Source organism: Diceros bicornis, chromosome 6, assembly GCF_020826845.1.
Source record: "Diceros bicornis minor isolate mBicDic1 chromosome 6, mDicBic1.mat.cur, whole genome shotgun sequence".
Taxonomy (NCBI): domain Eukaryota; kingdom Metazoa; phylum Chordata; class Mammalia; order Perissodactyla; family Rhinocerotidae; genus Diceros; species Diceros bicornis.
The window spans coordinates 89,962,130-89,985,698 of record NC_080745.1 but is presented as its reverse complement, the minus strand read 5'-3'; the positions used below and the strand labels follow the sequence as shown (position 1 = coordinate 89,985,698).

At 42.2% G+C, this 23,569-nt stretch overlaps 1 protein-coding gene across 1 annotated transcript; it reads right to left on the bottom strand.

Annotated features, from left to right (window-relative positions):
* Positions 1–5,346: 5,346 nt before the first annotated feature.
* NPS (neuropeptide S) lies at positions 5,347–23,568 on the bottom strand. Its single transcript, XM_058544400.1, has 3 exons — positions 23,502–23,568; positions 8,813–8,916; positions 5,347–5,844 (listed from the first exon to the last, which is right to left on the bottom strand). The coding sequence occupies exons 1-3, from the start codon at positions 23,566–23,568 to the stop codon at positions 5,665–5,667; spliced, it is 351 nt and encodes a 116-aa protein (XP_058400383.1). The 3' UTR covers positions 5,347–5,664.
* Position 23,569: the final 1 nt, after the last annotated feature.

Sequence of the window (23,569 nt, the reverse complement as noted above, 5' to 3'; positions counted from 1 at the left end):
CAGGTGTGGCTCACACATTGCCAGTCACATTTGCTTTGCATCCTCCTCCTTCATAGGGCTCTGGTCTAGAGACAGATGGTGCCCTCCCAGAGCCAAGGTAGTCACCCATAACTTCGGTGTCAAACAGAATATAAAATGGCCCCTATCATCTCCACCTCCTGGTGTTCACACTCTGTGTAAGCTCCTCCCCATGAGTGTGAGTGGGACCAGTAACTTGCTTTTAGCCAATAGAATATGACAAAAGTGATAGGCTATCACTTTGGTATGTCACATAACATTGCAGTGTCCGTTTCCTGGAAGATTCTCCCCTTTGCTGGCTTTGATGAAGCTGGCAGCCATGGTGGGGAGCAAAGAACTGTTGGCAGCATCTAGAAACTGAGAATGGTCTCCTGCCAGCAGCCATCAAGAAACTGAGGCACTTAGGCCTTCAGCCACAAAGAACTGAATTCTACCAACAATTACAGGAGCTTGGAAGTGGATCCGTCCCCTATTGAGACTTGAGACGTGGTGCCAGCCCTGCGTGACACCTGTATTGCAGTCTTGTGAGGCCCTGAATTAGAGGACCCAGTTAAGCTATGTCTGGACTCCTGACCTTCAGAAGATAACAAATATGTGTTGTTTTAAACCACTAAGTTTCTGGTAATTTGTTATGTAGCAATAGAAAACTAAATCATTGTATTAATCAGGTTCTCCAGAGAAACAGAACCAATAGGATGTATATGGAGAGAGAGAGAGATAGTAAGCAATTGGCCCATGCAATTATGAAGGCTGAAAAGTCCAGACCCAGGAAAGTCGATGGTATAGCTCCAGTCTGAGTCAGAGTCCAAGAGCAGAAGACTGATGTCCCAACTCAAAGACAGTGAGGCTCAGAGAGAGAATTCTTTTTTACTTAGCCTTTCATTTTATTCAGGCCTTCAGTGGATTGGATGAGGCCCACTCACATCTGGGAGGGCAACCTTCTTTACTCAGTCTGCAGATTCGAACACTAATCTCGTCTAGAAACACCCTCACAGACACACCCAGAATAATGTTTAACTGAATATCTTGGAACCCCATGGCCCTGTCAAGTTGACATAACAAATTAACCATCACATATATCTTCTCTGATTCTTATTTCCTCCTCTTCCCTTCGTTGCCTGACATCACTCTGTGGGCAGTTGGACATGGTCATGGGGCACTTTCTCTGGAGTCAGGCAGATCTGCCATTTACCAGGTATTTGACCTCAATCCCCCATGAGAAAATCACTAGATCTGTCTAAGCTTCAGTTTCCTTGCCTGTCCGTGGTGATAACAACATCCCAGTGCCCCTCCCAGGGCTGCAGAGGGAGTAAATAGGACTCTTCTCCGTGGAAACCGCTCGGCACAAAGCCTCAAACCAGGTAAGTGGGAGCTTTGTTATCACTGCGGAGGAGGCTGTTTGTAACCACACGTTGAGTCTCACTTAGCAAAGATCTCTTTAGGTTTGCCTTTTTGCAAGTTTTCTCCACCTAGAGAATTAGCCCTTGATGGGCAGAGGTCAGCCAAGAAGGTCTCAGCCTAAGGTCCAGGCTCAGCTTCAACTCTCACTGTGGAAGGTGGAGCTTAGGGACAGAAGGCTCAACAGCTGGACAATGCCTGCAGGACCCAGTCTGGGTCTTTGTTATCCTATGGAGACGCGTGCTTGCACCTGCACGGCTGGATCCATCATGGTTTGTGCTCCAGGAGAGACATCCTGCCAGCCATCTCACCTTTTGTGGGGCAAGTAGGAGGACAGATTTATTAGCCAGGGAGAAACAGACTGAGCTGGATTGTCAGCTGCTCAGGAAAGCTGCATGCCCCGGCTCGGGGGAGTTGAAAGTGTGCACAGCACTCAAGAAGAGGAGGAGGCGGGGGCCACACAGTTCATGCCGGGAAACCCAGAAGGTGCTGTCAGGCCACCCAGAAAAGAATCTTTCCTCCATAGAGGAGAAGTAAAGCAACAATCTTTCATCGACAGAGAAACCTGCTCTATGCTTCCCATGTGAGTCCATGTGAATATTAGCAGAGAGAAAGGAGTCCAAACGGGGAGAGGCAGAAAAGAGCCTCCTGGAGGTTTCTTTCTTGCTGCTGTTGTTTGATGGGCCAAAAAGAAATGAGAATATTGAGTGTAGAAATGGAATTTTGACATCAAATTGCTGTATTCTGGGTCTTACTATATGTGGGGAATGAAATCCAATTGTTTTCAGATTTTTCCTTCCCTAAAATGTTGTTCCTTCATGTGACTGCTCAAAAATGCACGAGGCTGAGTGTTTGGAGCGGAAATTTTGTAGCAGACATCCTTGTTTATTTTTTCATGTTTCTGCATTAGAAATAAATCGTGAACAGAAAGAAAATGAGATGAGCATCCCCAAAATTTAAGTGAGTTGAAATCTTAATTCTTGTATTTCTTTGCCTGGGCTTTCACCCACAAATTTACATACTCGTAGTCCCCCTCCCTCAACATTTGGGATGCTTCTATGCAAATCTCAGTAAATTTTTGTGAGAAGAAAATGTTCCTCATTTTTACATGAAAGAGAATCCAGTGAAACAGAATTTCACCTTCAAGACAAGTTTTAGCTTATGGAACAGGCATCCGATCTCTCATCCAAGTTTTCTCAGCACCTTGGAGAGTGACAGCTTTTCCCTACCCAGGGTTCTTGCCCAATCAGAGGCTCTCCAGCTCACAGTTTAATTATTTCCCAGGGGGGAATTAACAGGCAAGGAAGGAAGGAAATCTGAGTCTCTGGGTGTCAATCATAGAATGAATTACTGCTACTACTACGTATGCATTTTATTTCTCATTTTACAAATTAGTGAAGGCTAAAAGATATATTTGATAATGTCATTTCTTTGCTCAAAACTCTCCAGGGGCTTCCTATGTCATTCAGAGGAAAAGCAAAAGTTCTGACAAGACCCTACAGAAACCCCCTACTTGTCTGGTCCCATCTTCTTCCACCCACTCACTGTTCACTCCGCTCTAGGAATTTTGGAATTCTTACTAATCATTCCCAGCAGTGTCTTCTCTGACAACAATATCCAAAATGACACCCCGACTCCTACCCCTCACCAATCCCTTTCCTCTTCCTTGCTGTTTCTCCTTATCACTTATCACCATCTAACATATATAATCTTGTTTTCTCCAACTCCCTCCCACTCAAAAAAAAAAAAGATCAATGAGAGCAAGAATTTGGTCTTAATTACTGCATTCCCATTGCCGAGAACATTCTCCCTGGAATATAGTAAGAGCTCAATAAATATTTGTCAAGTGAATGAAATGACAAATGAATAAGCCTGAAAGGTAAGTAGTATTAGCCCCATTTCATAGGTGATGAAACTTGGGTTCAAGAAGATTCTAGAAGCTTGAGTAAGGTCGTGCAACTGAGTAAACACTGGTCCTGGGATCCAAGCATGGTCTGTGTGGCCAGGGTTCTTTGGCATCCTGCCAAAGTCCTCCCAGGTCCTGCTGTGTGATCACCTTCTCCACACCACCAGTCTCTCCCTCAGGTGCCCATGGTCCTCATGGGTTCTTTTCCTTCTCTTTCAATAAAGTCTCTCCAGATAAGAAATGAAACTTAATCAAGTTAAGGTAGCATTGACCCAAATTAACTTGCAATGTTCCTCATCCCTCGGGATGCTTGCAATCTGAGGGCTTCCAAAGCCTTGCCTGAGGCAGCTGGCTCTAAAAGTAAAATTCAGGCCTCCACCAACACCCCCTGGTGACAAGGGGGAGGGTGAAGGGTCACTAACATCTGGTGACCATCTCATCACCACCTCTATCACCCCAGGCCATTCTCCATGCAACATTGGGAGCAGGCAGGCTTATTCAGGACCCTGCCGAAACCGGTGTCAATGATGGAATATGGTCCACTGGCCACTTGAGTACTACACTGTCCTAGGTTCACTTTCCCCAAGGGCTTATATGGTCATCCTTTGGTCACCTCTCTAATGATACTATCTAAACATGACTTGGGAGTATTTTTCATCTCAAACATTATTTCTAAAACCTTAGCAAGAGGTACAATTTTTCCTCAGAAAGCAAATTTCTCTGCCAGTCAGATTTTCCTCTGCTACAATTTTTAGAGTGCAAATACTTTTTCATAGGCCTTTTTCCCCCTGAGGTTAGAATGATGTTTTAGATCTAGAAATGGGAAGAGAATTTTTCCAATTATGCTTTTGGTGTTTTATTATTCCAACCAATCCATATAAATGCAAATAGAAAATTAGGAAGATTCCCCTGCAATAACAATCTTTTCTCTTCCCTATACAACATGCCCGATCGACACCACACTTACCATGAGCACATCAATGCAGTAACTGTTTTTCAAGTTTGCAGGAGTAAATAACACCTATTGGGCTGTCTAATTAGCTTCCCCCCCCATAATGCTAGGCAGAGGAAAAATACCAGTTTCCCTGACAGTCTTCTGTCAGATTTCCCACAATTTACTGGAAGCACTTTCATCTCAGCCATGAGGCCTCACTGTGCTGCAGAGCCTGTGATCAGGCAGGAAGTCGCTAAGGGATGAATTCCTTTGCTGCATTTCCAGATGCTCTGAGAAGAGTTCTGTCTGGGAGTGGAAAGTAAGGAGAGCGGAGCTGCCACTGGCCAGTTGGTTAGATTTCTAAAGCTGCCCCCATAGGAACAAAGGCCAGGACCATTGGGACAGAAAGCAAAAGGCCATACGGTCCCTAGTCCTAAAGTGCGTTAGGACTTCATCTGTCTGCACACATAGAGTGAAGTGGAAAACATAATGACTTTCTTCATTAGAATGCCCTTAGTGTGATGCAGACTCAAACACGCATGTACACATTTATTGAAGTTGTGCTTTTGAAATAATAACACATCAACCAACATTGCATCATCGTTTTAAAAAAGTGATGTCAGGAGTTTCAGTGGTAGGGGTGCCAGGTCTTTCCTGGAAGGGAGGGAGTGGGGCGTTAATCAGCGCACTTTTGGGGAACTGGTTCACAAAAGACCCCACACGCACACCACAGGCAACCAGCAGTCTCTCTGTTGTCATTATTGTTACTGGCAGCATTTCTGAGTTTTAAGATTTAAAAAAAGGCCACAAATTTCCAAGACAAAACAACAATCCATGTCTAAGTATATTTGATGATAAGGGCGACAAGAATTACATCCAGAGGGCTCCGGTAATGCTTGTTTCTGGTATCGACTGATTGATCAAGGAAAATACAGTTGTATCATAAATCTTAACTTTGGTTAATTTCATAAGACTCTCTTAGGAACTGAAATAGTACATCCCCAATGAATTGGCCCTGCTAGGTCATTTCAGAAAACCATATTTAAAAGAAAAAATTCAGTATTATGATATTACAGTATTACAGGCAGGAAAAAAAAATCATACCATTGTCATTACAGTAAAGATGCTCGCACTTTCTGGCCAATTTAATACCAAAACAAATGTGTCCATCCTTACACAGAAAAGTTACTAATCGGCCAGCTAAATAGTTTAATCTCTTACAGTGGAAGTTTGAGACAGGTTTACATTTTTTTTAAACTCAGTTAACTCTGTACCAGCTAGGAGAGAAGATATATTTAAGAGTTAAGAGCATACCAATACTTAACGATAAAGGTATCAGTGACTTTTAGCACATTAGTCACACTCTATGAAGTTTGAGATTAATTCCCAGAGTCCTTTGCACACTTATTCACGATTTTGCTCTTTGAAAGGAAGTTTTTTTCATCCCTGTGCCAACTCCATTGCGAAAGGACCTTTTCATAAACGTCTTCTCCAAAATTGGCTTTAGAAAATCTAGTCCTTCGCTCCTGTCCATCCTGGCTGGGCAGACGTTCAGCAGGATGAGAAAGTAATCAGATTTTCCAGACACCTGGCAATTCAGATGGAGGAGGGGGGAGAGAATACAGCTTTAGGGTTAAATTTTTATTTCAACAGTAACAATTTTCAAAATCTTATGGCAATAAATCTAATATATCCAATCTTTTTAAGGGAAAAATGTTTCTAAAACATAATATATACTTTCTCTAAATACGAAATACTGTTTGGAGCTATCTACCCTCTTGTGTAATTTTTACACCACTTATGTAATTGCTGCTATTGAGTAGTTGCATCATCCACCATACAGAGTTATCTTCTCGTTATTACTTTATAAAAATCTTTCAAGTGGCACTAATTAGTCCTGGGAATAGTTTTTTAAATTCACTAAGAAAAATAACCCATGATAATCAAACTTCAGGTTTCAGTTGGAACCACTTTGCTTCTGGTCATGTCCTGGGCCATTTGCCAAGTTTCTCCATAAGGATGTCTTGTTACTTGAACGTCAGCATCTTCATCTTTTGACTTTGATTCAGTTCCTCATCAGCGGCTCAAAGGTCTGGATAATGTAGGATAGTGTAGGGGGCACTTAGTCATAAAAGAAATAAGTCTGGAATCTTAGAGCTCAAATTGGCCATTGAGAAGCCGCTGTTCAACTCCATAATTTGTAGATGAAGAAACCACATACAAGAGCAGAGGAGTATGTCCCAAAAAAGAGAGCTGGCAAGTCTCAGAGGCAGACCTGACCTAAGGATCAGGTAAAAATTTCAACACTTGTCACAAGTCCTTTCCTTCATGGTTTCAAAGGAAGCACAACAGTGACAAGGCACAACTACAAATGTCATCAGTAATAAGAGCAAAGATTTATCAATGATCTTTGTGCTACATGCTTTATATGCATAATCTTATTTTATCCCCTCAAAAAGCTCTATGAAGTAGGTACTCTTATTTCTTTAATTATAATTTCCTTCACATGAGGAAATTAAATGGGTTGTACATGAAGCAGGGATTAGCATCGAGGCATCTGACTCCAAGCCCATGTTTTTCAACTATGCTAGGGCTACCAGAGGAAAAGGGGTTGAACACTTTTATTATAAATAAAGAAACATACTACAAAGTAAAAATTATACATTTTCCTTTCCTAGTGCAGGAAAACCAGTTTTGTTTGGGGTTACTCTGGAGGTTGAAATGGGGCCAGAGTGCATAAAATGCTCCCTGGGATTCTTCACCCACGACGGGGTGGCTTACTGAAGGGTCCAGCATTCAGAGCTCCCAGGCAAATCACTCCCACTGGTCTCTGTGAAAAAAGGTGGGCATTTGTTTTGTTTTGTTTTTTGGATCTGGGAATAGTCAAAGAGAGTTTCAGAAATATTGGTCCAATATTGGTTGGAAAACCAACCAAAAACTCTTGTTTGAACACCCACTGTGTGTTTATCCCTGTGTTAACAGAGGAAATCCAAACATGATATAATGCCATCTATTTTAAATCCCCAGCAAAGAGAAGCCTATGAATCATTTCAGGAAGGGAAGCATTCCAGTTCTTTCCAGAAATACTCATGATACCATCTTTATATTGCAAAAGATATGCATCAGTTCTAGGTGTGAGATCCCTGAAAACATCCCAAAAAAGATACTGATGCACTTTGCTGATCATTGAAGGGAGCCCTTGCCAGAGCAGACTCGTTAATGGAAAAATATGGTATATTTGCCTGGTTGATGGACTTTGTGACCTTCACAACAAATATTACCTAAAGCTTATACGTCATTTGTCTGCATAATCACTCACCCTAAACAGTCAAACTGGTACCATTACTACATGATGGGGTTATAATGAGAATGAAATTGTCACATGCAGAAATAGAAATATGGAAAATGCAGTGAAGGAAGAAACATTTCATTTATGGACAAAGAGATCTCATAAGTACATCAGAAGAAAGTACATTCTTAATTTAAAAACCAAAAAGCTGCATACAAGCACCTCTTGTTCAACAGAAATGTCATGAACAAACCTTCGGGGAAAGAATAGAAAGTAATTAGGAAGATGCTTGAGAAAATATACCAATTTATGGATGGTGACTCATCAACTGGATCAATGTAGTGTCTTATAGAATCAATGACTACATTAGTGTTGAATGCTCATAGGAGTAAAAGAGGAAAAGAGAAGCTAAATTAAGTAAACAAGAAATAGAAAAATGACAGATGCAAAGATTAGTGAGAAAACCAATAATATAAATAGCTAGGTCATTGTGTTTGGACATATATTTATTATTTCGGTATGTGGCATCTCATTATCCTAAAAGTCATTTCATAAATTACATTGATTTCAGTAATTATAGTGCGCCAGGTTAAGTTTTAGTGAAGCAAAGTTAAAGCACAAAACAATACCAGTGAGAAAAGATATTTTAAAATTATAAAAAAGTATTAACATGAAACAATTGAAATATTATGTAGAAAAATTAATTAAAATTCCAAAGAAATACATCCATTTTCCCAATGTCTTGAACAGTTCAAGGAATATTGTTAGGAGCTCAATCAATATTCTTGAATAAACACATGAATTAATATTTTATGTGATATTTTATTGAGATCTGACATTTTATCTACATTGTGCATCTGAAAAAGTTATCATTGTTGTAAAATTAGGGAATTCACTGTTTTTTAAAAGTGATCCATTGTATTTTTATTATAGTTTCAATGATTAAATGTTCACTTTGAATATAACTGGACACATATGGAATAAATAAATTGTCATGGACAAAACAGTTTACATTTTACGTTGAAATAAATATTTTCCTACACAGTAGCCAACTCCTAAATAATTTAGAACAAATTTTAATATAGTCCAGTATTACCTATTGTCACATAAACGTTTCTTTTTACAAATTTCATGACTCTACTTATACTTTTTTCATTGAAAACTCTAATAATTTTCTGTCATATCTTCCTTGAGATTATTTTGAATCTACATACTCTACAATTTTAGTCATCTATTCAAGCATCAAAAATAGAGGCAAAACTCTTACCTTAGAAGATGGAATCGGATAACACCAAAACACACGCATAGTAGAAATCGACAGAACTAGAATGAGATTGAGTTTTAATGAGCTGCAGAGTAGGAGAAAACAAACTCAGATTAGTCTCATCCAGGCAAGTATAAATTAAAAAAAAATAAACAAATTCAACATTTTTCTTTGTGGAAAAATGCAGTCTTTTACCTAATCATTTTGGACTTTCCTAAATCTCTGCAGATTGGTAGTTTTATTGCCAAATTCCTCACACTTACTGTCAGATCCTCCTTGGGTGACCCTTTTATACCAGAAAAGTTCGGGAGTAAAAATGTCACCACGTCCCATCATATGTGACTAATTGGCCTGGCCGTGGCCTTTTTTTCTTGTTAAATTGGAAAAGGACAATAACATATAGACATTGTCATTGAACTACCAATGATTGACTTCATTTAAAGTTTGCCATTAAAAATGTCCTTCAAAAACATTGTCTTCTAAACGACATCATTGTGACATAGATGGCCAGAGGTCTCAAGAGGAACCAAAAGTTTGTTTAGCTTAGAGTTTAAACACTTAAGGATGACATTTCTTTGAATGTCTCAGACATCTTGTTTCAGACACTAAAACAAAAGGAACCCTTACAAGAATAAAAAGCATCTACCCGTACAATGTCCGCAGATTATTTAAGTTTTCTACAATAAATTTTCTTCCTTAAGGACTTCTGAGGTTAGAGCAGGGAAACAAATGTCACCCCACTTTGCCACTAGTCATTTAAATTAGGGAAGGGTACCATCTCTACCCTTTTCCATGTGCATCCCCAAGGCCCAGGGCTAGAGTTCTGGGAAAGCCTGCACGCCATGGCCTTCTTTTTCTCTCCAGGGCATAGCATTTCTCCAGGAAGCCTCTGCTGTCATTGCACTTTAATGGGCATTTGCATTAACAAATTGATTCAGGAGGGCTAAGTGTGAACAGGTGTTTCTGAGGCTTACAATGGAGGAAAACATCAAGGGAGGGGCTTTCTGCCCAGAAAACTAGAGTTTCTGAGATGGAGCCAACATTTTTTGAGTGCAAAGCAACAGAGGTAAATCCTTGCCTCCTCAAGATCTGCACCTTTTGGAGGACAAAGCTGCCCTGTGTCTGGGACATTTGCTGCTTATTTGTCAATGCTATATCCCTTTCTCTTGGGAAGTGCCACTCGGTATGATTCTCTTGTAGTTGTCAATCATATGGTCACAGTTTCCTGCTGTGAAACCACAAGGAAAAGCAGGTGACCTGGACTCTCCAGAGAACCCAGGAGATTAGTGCCAAGGAATTAGGCACAGGAAGGTGTGCCAAGTTGAGAGCTGGGGCATGTGATCCAACACCTTTGATCATAGTCCTTTTGGAGACATGATATGAAGGTTGGTAGATAAAGAGCCTTAAGAGCACAAAGGAACTGAGCACACACATTTACTTTGGGTGTCCCCTTAAATCCAGCTAAAATAAACACTTAAAAACAAAATGGGAGAGAAAGTGACAGCAACAGCATTTTGTTGACTGGTGAGCAATTAACTAAGTACAGTTATGTGCCGTATAATGACATTTCAGTCAACGACGGACAACATATACAACAGTGGTCCAGAAGATTAGTAACATATAGCCTAAGTGTGTAGTAGACTATACCATCTGGGTTTGTGTAAGTACACTCTCTGATGTCGGCACAACTACGAAGTCGCCTAACCACATTTCTCAGAACATATCTCCATTGTTAAGAGAAGCATGACTGTAGACTGAGAAAGGTGCCTATTAAAATGGTAGTTTAGTAACAGACTCTCAACAGACTCAAGTATTGATGGAACCAGTTACTTTTGGATGTTGTGAAGGTAGCTCTAAAAAAGGAGGATCAGTTAGAAGTTTAAGAATCAGTTCAATCCCACATCCCTTCCCCACTTCCCATGTCCAGACAGCTTCTGCTTTCCCAGAGACTATAGGTTTATTCTAAGAAGAGGGTAAAGCAGAGGCCCCCCCTGACTGAGCGAATCAGACACATAGCATTAGGAGGTGCTCTTCTGAAGACGAAGGTTGAACAAGTATTATACTCAATGCTGAAACCCATGGATCTCTTCCTTGATACACCTCCCAGTACACTGTTAGACAAGTCTTTACCATCAAGAAAAATGAATGAAAGACCCTTTTCTGGGGAATCTGCCCAGCTCAAGATGAAAAACCTAGAGATACAGACATCATGATTCCCTAATAAAACAGCCCAGCCAAGAGCAATTCATTAAACTGCAGGGCTGACAATATTCAATAACACACAAGAAAATTTTATAGACTTTTCAGTGCCATACTCTTAAACATAAACAGAGATGCAACCAAAATGAGTAAGGGATATTTGTAAAGGCAGAGCCCAATAAGAACAAAGAAACAGCAATGGAAAAGTACTTTGAAAGAAGCAAGAGAAAATGCAAGAGAAGAAAACTTAAAAAAATACATAATATTCTCCAAGAAAGAAGAGAAGATACTGTATCTATAAAATAAGAAAAGAAAGCTATATAAAATGAAACATTTAGAAAACAAAAAGGAGCTCATGAAAATTAAAACTGTAAAAAACTCAATAGAAGGATTAGAATATAGGATTAAATAAATCTAGGCATTAGAGATAAAAGACTAAGGTGAAAAATTAAGATAATTAAAGAATAGTACTCAACCAGTAGATCCAACATATAAATAATAGGAATTCTAGAAAAGGGAATAGAAAAAGTGAGAGGGGAGGGAATAATCAATAAAAAAATTTCGAGACCATTCCCCATAACAGAAGGTTATGAGTTTCCAGAAGGAAAGGACTCATCAAGTGTCCAGTACTATGGATAAATTTGACCTATACCAAGATAGAACATCATAAAAATTCAGCAAATTATATCCTACCAGCTTCCAGATTACCTACAAAGATTCAGAAGTCAGAAATACTTTGGGTTTCTCAAAAATAATACTGATAGCTTAGAAGACAATGGAACAATGCCTTCAAAATTCTGGAGAAAAAATAATATCCAGTCTAGAATTTATTCCCAACTGAAGTATCCATTAAGTGTAAGACTATAATAAACATTTTCAGATATGTAAGATCTCAAAATTGTGTTTCCCACACACTCTTTCTCAAGAAGCACTTCATCACTCCACCAAAATAAACATATGAACATATAAAGAGGAAAACATGAGATACGCATAATAGGAGATCAATACAGGAGACATTCCCAGCATGACGGTAAAGAGAGATCCCCAATTAGATTCACACACCAGACCTGAAGGGCAAAAAACCCAGGTTGGTGTGTGCTGGAAGACTCTGGGAGAGACTTCTTCAAGAAGATGAAAGCCATAGAATAGCTGAATATCCTGAGAGAACTAGGCAGTTGGAGAACTTGGAGTTGGATTAGTGACAGATCATAGAAAAATAAGCAAAACAAAAAGAGAGACAAATATACGTGCCAATAAAAAGAATGTTATATAAGAAACAAAAATAATCACAGTTAACTACTTGACTCAGCTGGGGGTATCATTTACATAGTTATAATAATGTGACTATTGGATAATGATCTAACCAAAGAGTAGTTTAACAATACTGAGAACTAAGTGTTGGGAAGGGTGCATTTCTGTAGTGCAGTTAATTGCCTAACTTGTATAGAGAGAATTCAAGATATACTGTTGAAAAATGAAAAATCAAAATGGATCATGTTATTTAGAGATAAATAGAAAGATAATCAGCTAAAAAGGTTGAAATGGATGACTCTGGGAGAAGAAATTGAACAGGAGGCAGAAACTATTTTAATAAAAGTGCCCCGTAGAACTATTTGATCCTTTAAATAGGTTTGCAATATTAACTATGATAACAGTAAAACTTTAAAAGATGGTATCACTACAAACTAGGTTTACCTGGAGATGCCAGGGAACATCTTCACCACTGCATAGAGAAAGCTTGCCTGATAAGGAGGCCCACACCAGAAGTAGGAGCCCAGAGATGAAGAGGGAGAGGGAGGAAAAGAGGGAAGGAGAGAGAGAGAAGCACCTGACACTTGATGACATTGTTAAACTTTTGGATCCAAACATGCTTGAAACTAATTCTCTTCTTTGACTCCCCATTTATATAAGCCAAACCCGCCTTCATACGAAACTAGTCATTTTAACCAAAAATGCTTGACTAACACACCCCAAGCCAAATACAAAATAATAATGGTCAATTTTTATTGTGTGCTTACCACACACTGAACACTGCACTGCTTTCTATGGGTCAGTTCATCAAGTCTTCACCACAATTCTAAGGAGAAGGCACGATTACTAATTCCAATCTCAGCTAAGGAGATTGATTCTCATAGAGGTTAAACAACTTGCCCAAGGTCACACAGCTTGTGAAGGGGGGAGCCAGATTTTGAGCCCAGTTCTGTGTGACTTCAGAGACCACACTTCAAACCAGTGTGCTTCACTACCAACTCACGAACCTAGAACACGGTTCATCTACTCAGCACCAGAAGAGAGAACACTTATGAAATTCAAGCTCCCTCTCCCCCACCAACCAACACACACACTCTCGAAGCTTAAATCTATCGTTGAAACAAGATATGTTGTGAATCCCTTGGTACCCTTTCCCCATCCCATCACTTGAAAATTCTCAGATGTCATCATCCCTACCCGCACCACAGCTCACATGCCCTGGTCCTTCCTCTGGATGTGACAGTGAGTTGGCTGGTTATCTCTTGCTCCCCTGCTTGTACAGGGCAGAGCAGCCCTCCATAATTCTAAGGCTCACATCTCCCTTTCTGTCCTCAGAGATTCTACAAGATACATTTTGCACTCATCCCAATGGCATCATTTGGATGCTTAACCATATATTGCCTCACACTGTTTTAAAATGTTTCTCCTCCTCCTTTCAAGTGTTTTCATTGTCCCCTGAGAACTTCTTGGGAACGTCACATTTCCAAGGATACTGCTGAGTATATTGCTGGTCCCTCATTTGTTCGTTGAAACAAATCCATATCACTTGGAAGCAGTTCGGTATGGTAGATCCAGGGACATGATTAAATCTGGAAATGCTGGAGTCCCTCAAGTTCTAATTGTCAGTTAGAATGGACTCCCGAGGGGGTCTGAGGGCAGCATGCTCTCCAGAAGGCCCTCTTGACAACTCAGACCTATCCCAACTTCTCTAAACCTCCCAGGTAGAAGTATTTAGACAAGGTGCTCTTGGCTAGACATCCATGACATCCTGAGGAGATCCAAAGATGGGCTTCAGAGCCCTGGAATCCCCTAAAATTGTATATTGATTGTTGTGCTTCTGTGCCTGTGAACATTCATCTGGGGAGAGGAAGCAAAGCTCAGAGATTCTCAAAGATTTCCTAAGATCCATGACCGATCTCCCTGCCCCCTGAAGGTAAGAACTACTGCTTTAGACATACACCTATAACCAGTTCAAATTATCTCACCACAGACAAAGTCATACAGATGGTACTTCTTCTTTCCTCTGCCATCTGCCCTCCTGGCACTCATCCATTCGTTTGTTTGGAAGGCTGGACCAGCAAAACATACAAAGACTTAATAGTGAATGAGGCTGATGAGATATTCCCGGTACGTATTTGGTTTGGTAGATTAGATCCTTGTTCAGACATATTTACTCCCTCCTCTCTCTCCCCTCCATGGACAAAGTGCACTTCCCCACTCCTTGACTTTACAACTGGCCATGAAACTTGTTTTGGCCATTGGATCTTAGCAGACATAATGCAACAAAAGCGTGAAAAGCACTTGCACGACTGGGCTTGTCCTCCTGCACTTCTGCCGTCGCCCTGAGAAGAAGGTGCTCATGTTGGCCTGTGATCCTAGGAGGAGGATGAGAGACTCCTGGACCAGAGCTGCCCTAGACACATCCAGCCTATGGCCTCTGACCAGCAGTCAGCTCCAGACACATGAGCAAGCCCAGCTGAGGCCAGTGGAGGTATCCAGCCTGGTGAGCCTAGATTAGCCTGCAGAGATGTGAGCAATACAAAATAATTGTTTTAAGTCACTTTGTATTGGGGTGTTTTGTTAAGCAGCAAGCTAGTACAGTAGCTGTTTAGTAAACATTCATTGAAGGGAATAAATCACAAAAGCCTCGAATGCTGTGTGCAGGAGTTAGGCTTTGTTCTCAAATCCAGTCTTGGAATTACTGCTGGCACGTTGTCGTTTCCTCCCCAAACTCCAAAGGTCATCTGACAATACTACCTGGCACCATGATTGAGGGTAGGGACCTCTCCTCCCACATTGACAATTGACCAAAGTGTGATCACCTCTCGTACACTGTAATCAAAATTATAGCATAGTAAGCCTTTTAAATCAATTTATCAACCCCTGAATTTATCCACAGGAAAGACTCTACCTTCAAAAGAAACTTCTGCTACATGAATCAATCACAACAAACAATGTTTACTTTAAGAGGCATTTAGTCTACCATTTGTTCACTGGGTCATGTTCTTGGGTCATCTGCTATGTACTGGGCCCTGTGCTGGATGCAGGGGACACAAGAGTGAACAAGACTCCCCTGTCTCTGTCTTCGTTGAGTTCTCAGCTAAGGTTCAATGGCAGGATTTGGTTTTGCATTTTGAACAGGATCCAGGCAGCAGGTGGGCAGACCCTGTGAGAGGGTGGGGCTGGGGCTCAGGTCATGTAAATGGCCCTGACTTCTGAGGCAGGGCCAGAGCTCCAGCATCTCAGCTTTCTTCCCAGACTGTTGTTGGAGGCCTGACTTCCTATGAACCAGAAGCAGAACCTTTCCCTACTTAATTACAGTCTAAATAGAATGCCCCAAGTCAGCAGCATGATCGTCAAATTGAATCCACCCTAACCTGTCTAATGCAAGTTTTTTGTGGGGAGGAGATGCTGAGCACGGTATGCCTGAAAATGTGGGGTGGCTTCTGAGCACATTGAAGAGGAGGAGAGGAGGCTGGAGTCAGGATCCTCCGAAGAACTCTGCCCAGGGTTTTGCCTGGGGCTGGATCACCACTTTTGGTGACTGTGCCTGCAGTGTGGTGTCTGTGACGAGTATTTATGATGCAATTAGAACATGCAAAGACCCATTGTCGACACCTAACGGGCAGGTTAGCGCTCAACTCAGCCTTGGAATTTAATGGACTTCTCATTGAAAGTTTACCCTCTTATTTGTCACAATGTAACTGTCTCAGAGTCACCCGAACCCTTTTCACATATTTTCTCATGACATCACTGTGAAAGCCAGAGAGAGAAGGAACAAATTCTTTCTGACTTTTGCCTTTCATTGGTCAACCCTAAACTTGAGAGACATTTTCTGAATCATGCTTCAGAAGTTCAAGTACATCAGATCAGACATATTTTGGACTGAGAAGGTCAAAGAAGTCCTTTTCTTTTCTAATTTCCAGACCTTCCTGTTATAACACTGGGAAACTTCCCGTAAGTACCAACTTTATTGCTACTGGGTTTAGCTCCTTGCTAAAACTAGGACTTGAAACTGTGTTAAAATGATTTTAAGGAAACAAGTGACAAGCTGGAAAAGGTTATCAGGACAATGTAATTTAGGATTTTGGTGTCTTAAAAAAATTCTACAATTCATTCCATTGTCCCTAATTATAATACACATTAAGCCCTGCATCTTTCAGCATATATGGAAAAATCAATTTAATTTTACTGCTTCTTAATTCATACAACTGTTATATCCTCTGCAAGTGTAATTAAAATGCAGAATGTGGCTAAGTGCATTTTCTGGTTTTATACTAGGGTAGGAGAAATAAAGGCTTGTGCAGGGCTTCAGTTAATTTATTGAAATAAATCATTGCTCCATTTCATAGTTGCTCCTAAAATACTTTGTTATAGTTTTCATATGTGCATTCAGAAAGGCCCCAGTGTTTAAGATCAATGTTCTATGGAAATAAAAGGCAAAGAAAATCCAGAAGGTGATGGCGGAATGTAAAAAGTACGAGTAATTCTCCTTGTTTGTTCTAGAGCACAGTTCCACAGCGTCAGCACATTTTGGGCTGGTGATTCTTGGTTGCTGGGAGCTGCCCTGTGCATTGTAGGGTGTTTGGCAGCATCCCTGGCCTCTACTCAGTAGATAGCAATAGCACCACCACCCCAGCTGTGACAACTGGCAGTGTCTCTAGACACCACCAAATGTCCCCTGGGGGAGGGGAACTAAATCGCCCCAGTTGAGAACCACTGTTAAGAGAGAAACAAGCTCTATCTCTCTTTCTCCTGCTGGAGGCAGACATTTGGGGCAGGTCTACGTTTTACAATCATGGTGTCACAGTTAATTGGCAGCATATTTTTCTTTCTTGGTGATACATAAAATTGTGATGTATCCTCTAATTGATAGAGTCTTAGAGTCAGTGAAATATGGTACTTACTTTTAGAAACCATTGAAGGCAGTATTTGAGATAAATGACTTATAGGTTACATGTTGATTTAAATAATTAGTAACAAAATATGCTGTTAGTTTTTTTTTCACTGACAGATGTTCTTAGTCACAAACTTCTACACACAGTCCTATTTTTCTTACACTTTGGTTTTATTTTAGCGATACTCTGAGTTTGTTTTTAAGAAGGTAGATATTATATTAGACATAGTTTCACCATATCATGAACAGCATTTTGTTTAATAAATTCCATTTATCATTGATATGGTGTCTGCAGTGTACTACTCAGGTACCCAAGGAATAGCCGCTGGAAACGGCCTTTCTAGGGAATCACCATGAGAGGAGAAATCCTGTTATAAAGCACCTTGCTCTGCCAGAGACTGGGCAGCCTCTTAAAAGCATTTTCAGGAATGATCTTTGCAGGAGCCAACATTTATGGATTTGTCAAAGAATCAATTAGGGCCCGCTATATGCCAGGGACTGCATGAGGTTCTGGGGATGCAGCGATTAGGAAACCCCACAAAGGAGTAAATGCAGGGAGGTATGGGAACTCCATGGTCCAAGTAGGGTTGGGAGCAGCACCTGACAGAACTTGGCCTTGACTGTGAGGAGAGGGCAGAGCAGCATGTGCCCTGCCGGGACAGGGAAAAAGCCCATGGTCATCTGAGGACCCACAATGGCTCAGTCCGGCTGCCTGCCACAAAGACCCATTTGGGAGGGCACAGAGGGGTCCTCAACATACAGTGCACGTGCACCAGGGCGGGGCATCTGGACTTGATTCTGAGGCCCGCAAAGGCCACCAAAGGCCTTTAAGCAGCGGGGGGGCCTAGTCAGATCTGTTTTTCAGAAGAATAGTCTGGCTGCCAGCAGCAGGCCGAAGGGAGGGCCAGAGACTGGGGCGGAGAGGCCTCTCTATGGGCTCTGGTGAGAGGCCTCTCTATGGGCTCTGGTAAGAGTCCAGATGAGAAGATGGAGCTATACACCAAGGTGGTGGCAGCAGAAGTGGAGAGGAGGAGACAAAATCAAGAGGTTTCGGAGACAGAAATTAACTGACACAGTCACTAATTGGATGTGTGAGGTGGTGACATGATCAGGAGAGACCTTTTCAACAGCTCATTGCAGCCACTCAAAAATGCAGCACCTCCAAAATGTCATCTCTATCCAAGGCTGACCACAGCCTCCCACATTCCTTCCTGCTTGTCTACTCTAGTCCTCCCTCTCCAGAGACTCTTCAACTGCACAAGACTTCTGGTCTCTGTTCTTGCCACATCCTCACCATCCATCACCTCTTGGGGTCCTCTCTTCCCCCATCACCCACCTCAGAGCCCATAGTCCATCACCATAATTATGCCCCTGAAAGTGCTCCTCTCTCCCTCTATTGAGCACAACTGGTAAAACTCTAGCCTTGAGTAAACCCAAGTGACCCCATCTCTGAGCCTCACTCTGCTTCTGACCATAGGAAAACCACACAATGTTTCCTGGTCTTGTTTAAAAATTTATGACCACAAATCTCCAATGAGCCCCAACCTTGCCCAACAAGCACGATGTATCTGGTAATTAGGTCCATTCTCTCAGTATATAAGAGGGTGATTTCATACCTTCTCTCCTCTAACCCTCCTATAACCCCACTGTACTCCCACCTCACCCCCCAGACACACATCTGAGCTCATGACTTTGCCTCTTACTTTGTTGAGAAAATAGAAGCAACTAGTCAGGAACTCTTTTATCTTTTTACCAAAAAACCATCAACCCACTCATGTCCGTACCCATGTACTGGTCCCTGCCTTGTTGCTGTGGATGAAAGTCCTTACTCCTATCAGGGACTGAGCCCCCCAATTTATCAAGGACTTTGTGCCTACTGTTATCTCCCCCCTCTTTCTTGCATTCTCTCTTTCTCTCTCTCTGATAGACTAGTACCATTGGCTTACAAACATTACAGTTTGTATCAGAAAAACATCTGGATGTTTTTAAATATAGCCCACATGAGCTCCTTAACACATTCCAAGCTGGTACCTCCACCAAGACTCCTGTTAAGGTCAACAAAGTTCTTACCAAATGTGAGGTCACCTCTCTGTTCCTATGTCACTTGATCTCTCAGCTGCATTGAACACAGATTACCAACATCTTTCCTTCTTGAAACACTTTCTCCTCTCATCATCCATGATTTTATCCTTCCTCACTGACTATTCTTTCGCAACCTCTTGCTGGCTCTTCCTCCTCTCGTCCACTTCTGAACATTCCAAGTGCCCAGGCTCCATCTTGGCCCTCCTTCTTGTCTCTCTACATAATCTCCCTGAAGAACCTCACAGAGTCTTGAGGCATTTCCCTGACTCCCCAATTGGTATCTCCTTCTCTTACACCCCCTAGGGCACCATGTGTATATAGCCAACATACTTGACACAGCCTCCACTTGGTTGTCTAAAAGTCTTTCCAGTCTTCTCCATCTCTACAAATAATGACATGATCCAAAAATTCTTGGCATTATCTTTGATTCTTTTCTTTTCCCTAGCCTTCATAAGAGCAAGTCCTACCAGCTCTTTCCCCAGGACATAGTCTGAATCCATCCACCTCTTCCATCCTTCCACCATCATTCATTGTTCACTGGAACGCTTGCAAAATCCTCCTGCCTGGCTTCACCACTTCCATGCTTTACTCACTAGGGTCTTCAAAACACAATAGCCAGAGTGATCTTTAACAATCTTCAGTGATGTAAATTGGACACTGCCATTGCAATGTCTTCCGCTGCACTTGGAGTAAAGTCCAGGCTCTTGTCCCTAGCCTAAAAACCCTACTCAGATGGTGCTGGCCTCCTAAGGGGGTTGGAGATTAAGAGGTGTGCACTTTTGGTTGTTGCAATTACTCGCAAGTACTATTTGCATTTAGCGCCCAAAGCCCAGATGCAATCCCATACGGTAGGGAAGCGACCTGGCCAAAATGCCAACCACACTCCGCCATGGAGAAACAATGTACGCGATTTGGTCTCAGTCCATGTCCCAGCCTCATTTACCCTCTCCTCCCAACCACACTGGCCTTTCCCTCTCTCCTCTGAACCTGGAGTGCAGTTCTCTACTGGGATGTAATTCCCTCGGACTTTGCTTGCTTGGCTCCACTTGCGTTAGATCTTGGTCTAAATGTCACTTCCTCAGCGAAGACTTCCCCGAGCCCCCACTAAAGCACCAGGGAACCCTCTACCACGTGACCGTGGTCATCTGACACCTTTGTTTCTTTTGTGCCCCAATCCCACGAGGAACAGGGAGTTTTCTATCTTGTTCACTGCTTCATTATCCACACAAAGGACAGTAAGGACTCAATAATTACTTGTTGAATGAATGAAGAAATGAAGAGAATGAGCGCATTCTAAGCAGCAAAAGGATTGTGGCAAAGTTTTGTTTTATGAGGAGAATAACCTCTTCAGTTTTACTCTAGGGGAAGAATGTGTCTATTCAACAAGGACCTTTTGAGCTCCTTGGCAGGCCACACTCTGTTCTCATGAATCACAGGGTGGGCTGAGGGGCAAATATGAACTACGAGGTGCCAGGGCTTGTCCACTTCCTGCCTTTCCTGCCTGAAGTGCCACCGGTCACCCATCCCCACACGCTCTTCCAGCCACGATGGGGGGGCAGGTGCAAGATTGATGGGGCTGCTTGCCAGCTTGGGTGAGATCCACGTGCACCAATGCAGGACAGGCCCCGCCCCCACGTTACACCCTTTCTCCAGCAAAGAGAAGACTCTGCGAACAACACCAAAGATGAAAGGGTGCCAGGGTTCCTGCCTCTAGGAATTGGCAATGGGTGTCTGTGAGTCTTGAGAGGTGATCTAGGGTACCCATGAGGACGCTCCTGGGATGGTTGACCAGATGTTGCAGTGCAGGGTGTCATGGCCAAGTGAAGCCAGGAGGGGTTGATTAAGTGTGGCAATGGGCTTGAGGGAGAGGAGGGCACCATGAACAGAAAAAGCAGAAATGAGGAGGAAGGAAAGGAGTCAAGGTCAGAGGAGGAAAGTGGAGGCCCCTGGCCTGGTGGCGTGGTGACACTTGAGAAGCCAAGTGGAGCTGAAAGTTTGGAAGCTGAGAAGGAGAAGCTAGGATAATAGATGACTATCTCTTCTCTCTGTGCCTCTCTCTCTTCCCCAGCCCCTCTGGAGGAGGCTGGACCCAAGTGGACTAGGGAAAGAGCACAGTGTGTACTGGGCGATGTGCTAAGCATTTTATCTGCACGACTTCACTTCCTCCTCACCATGGCCTTGTGACGCAGGGGCTATTCCAGTCCTCCCACAGATGTGGACCGGAAACACCCTTTGGGCTCCAGTTTAGACCTTCTGAGTCACTCTCGTGATGTTCCAGCCAGGGCCTGACCCCACACAGGCTGCCCAAGGAGGATGAGAGTCTGCGAAGAGATGATCACCAGCTCCACCCTGCCTGTCCTTCCCACTTCCCTCCTCCACCCTCCAGAGGCCGTTTCCCAGATAACCTCTCTGAGTATCATAAAGAGGAAAGCAGGTGCAAGCAAAAGGAATGACTCCTGCCCAGCCACTGAGGTGCCACCAGCCCCCAATGTGGGCCAGAGGCGGGGGCTCACACCCCTGACAGAACTTTGCCTGAGCTCCCAGTTTAAAGGCTCAGAGAAAAAACAAATCCTCAGACCCTGAGGGCTGCTGAGGGGAGAACCAGGCTGCCAAATTTGCCAGTGAGGGCCCTTCCCTCTAGGCAGCCCTCAGGGACTCGGTAATTCCCGTAAATCCTGTCTCTCAGGATGAATCTGCTGAATGTGTGCCTGCTTTTAACCTCTCTCCTTGTCTTTTCCCCCCAAGGTTTAGACAGCTCATCCATAGATTCTACCATCTAGTTTTTATGAGCACCATAGTTACTTTCCAACTATGTACCCATTTAAACTTTACAGTCTTTTATTACTGTTGTATTCATGGACAAATAAATACAAGGCACTTGAAACTTTATCTACTGGAAGCTTCTGCCTTGGCCTACAAAATGATCCTGATCTCCCAGCTAAACTAATTTCATGTCATTATGTCTGAGAGGGAGAGCTGTCAGATGCCTAAACAGGGGGAAGATAAATTTCTATCTAACTGAAATTCTTGTTATTTTGTGAATTTTTTTTACCATGTTTTAAATTATTCTATTTAGACTTCTGAAGCTATCAATGAATATTAAGTATATTTAATTTTCCTACAAAGAGGAACATTAACCTGATTATAAACATGAAATTCCACACTGCGTGCATTTCGAGTTTGGGGTGTGTGGTTTATGGTCCATGTGCCACTGCTGTTGCATTGCCTCTCTGCATATTTAGGCTGATTACTTAAATAGAGTTGCCTATGAACATTTCAAAGGCATCCAACTAATATTTTAGCCATACAATTAGTAACAGATACTACAATTCACTCCCAAACAAATGAAAGTTTGCTGAGCCCAATGAAAACGTCTCATTTGCTCTGAATAAACATGTCATTTCTCCTTATCTTGACAGATATGTGCAGTAGCTCCTCCCTCATCCCCCTAATCTGCAGTTTCACTTTCCACCATGTTGCTTTCTGCGGTTTCAGTTACCTGTAGTCAACCACAGTCTGAAAATATTAAATGGAAAATTCCAGAAATAAACAATCCATAAGTTTTAAATTGTGTAACTTTCTGAGCAGCGTGATAAAATCTCACACCATCCTGCCTTGTCCCACCCAGGAGGTGAATCATCCCTGTATCCAGCAGATTCGCCTGTAAGCTCTACCCGCCCGTTAATTACTTAGTAGCCATCTCGGTTATCAGATTGTTGTGGTATCAAGGTGCTTGTGTTCAAGCAACACTTATTTTACTCAATGACCCCAAAATGCAAGAATAGTCATTCTGGCAATTTGGATATGCCAAAAAGAAGACATAAAGTGCCTCCTTTAAGTGAAAAGGTAAAACTTCTCAACTTACTTAGTAACGAAAGAAAAAAAGTTGTATGCTGAGGTTACTAAGATCTACGGTAACTTTTACTACGGTATATTGTTATAATTGTTCTATTTTATTATTAGTTATTATTGTTAATATCTTAGTGTGCCTAATTTATAAATTAAACTTTGTCATAAGTTTGTATGTACAGGAAAAAACAGTACATACAGGGCTTGGTACTATCCGGTTTCAGGCATCCACTGGGGGTCTTGGAATGTACCCCCCATGGATAGGGGGACCACTGTAGTTGAGAAGCATTTGTAATACAGGTCAGATGCTGGCCAGAAGGAAAAATGAAATACCTGAGAAGTGTGGGTGTGTGGGGGCAAGGCAGAGAGAACAGGAAGGGTTGGGCATGGAGCCGCTTCATCGGAAAGTCTCACTGAGCTGGGCAGCAAAGCCAGAGCACGTGATCACTCGACCCCGACTGGAGAAGCGCCTCCGCCCCATG

Coding starts and splice junctions, on each gene's coding strand:
- NPS (XM_058544400.1), bottom strand. CDS start 23,568: ATGGGGCGGAGGCGCTTCTCCAGTCGGGGTCGAGTGATCACGTGCTCT. Junction 8,917..23,501: donor TGGCTTTGCTGCCCAGCTCA/GTGAGACTTTCC, acceptor GACTAATCTGAG/TTTGTTTTCTCCTACTCTGC. Junction 5,845..8,812: donor ATCCGATTCCATCTTCTAAG/GTAAGAGTTTTG, acceptor CTGAATTGCCAG/GTGTCTGGAAAATCTGATTA.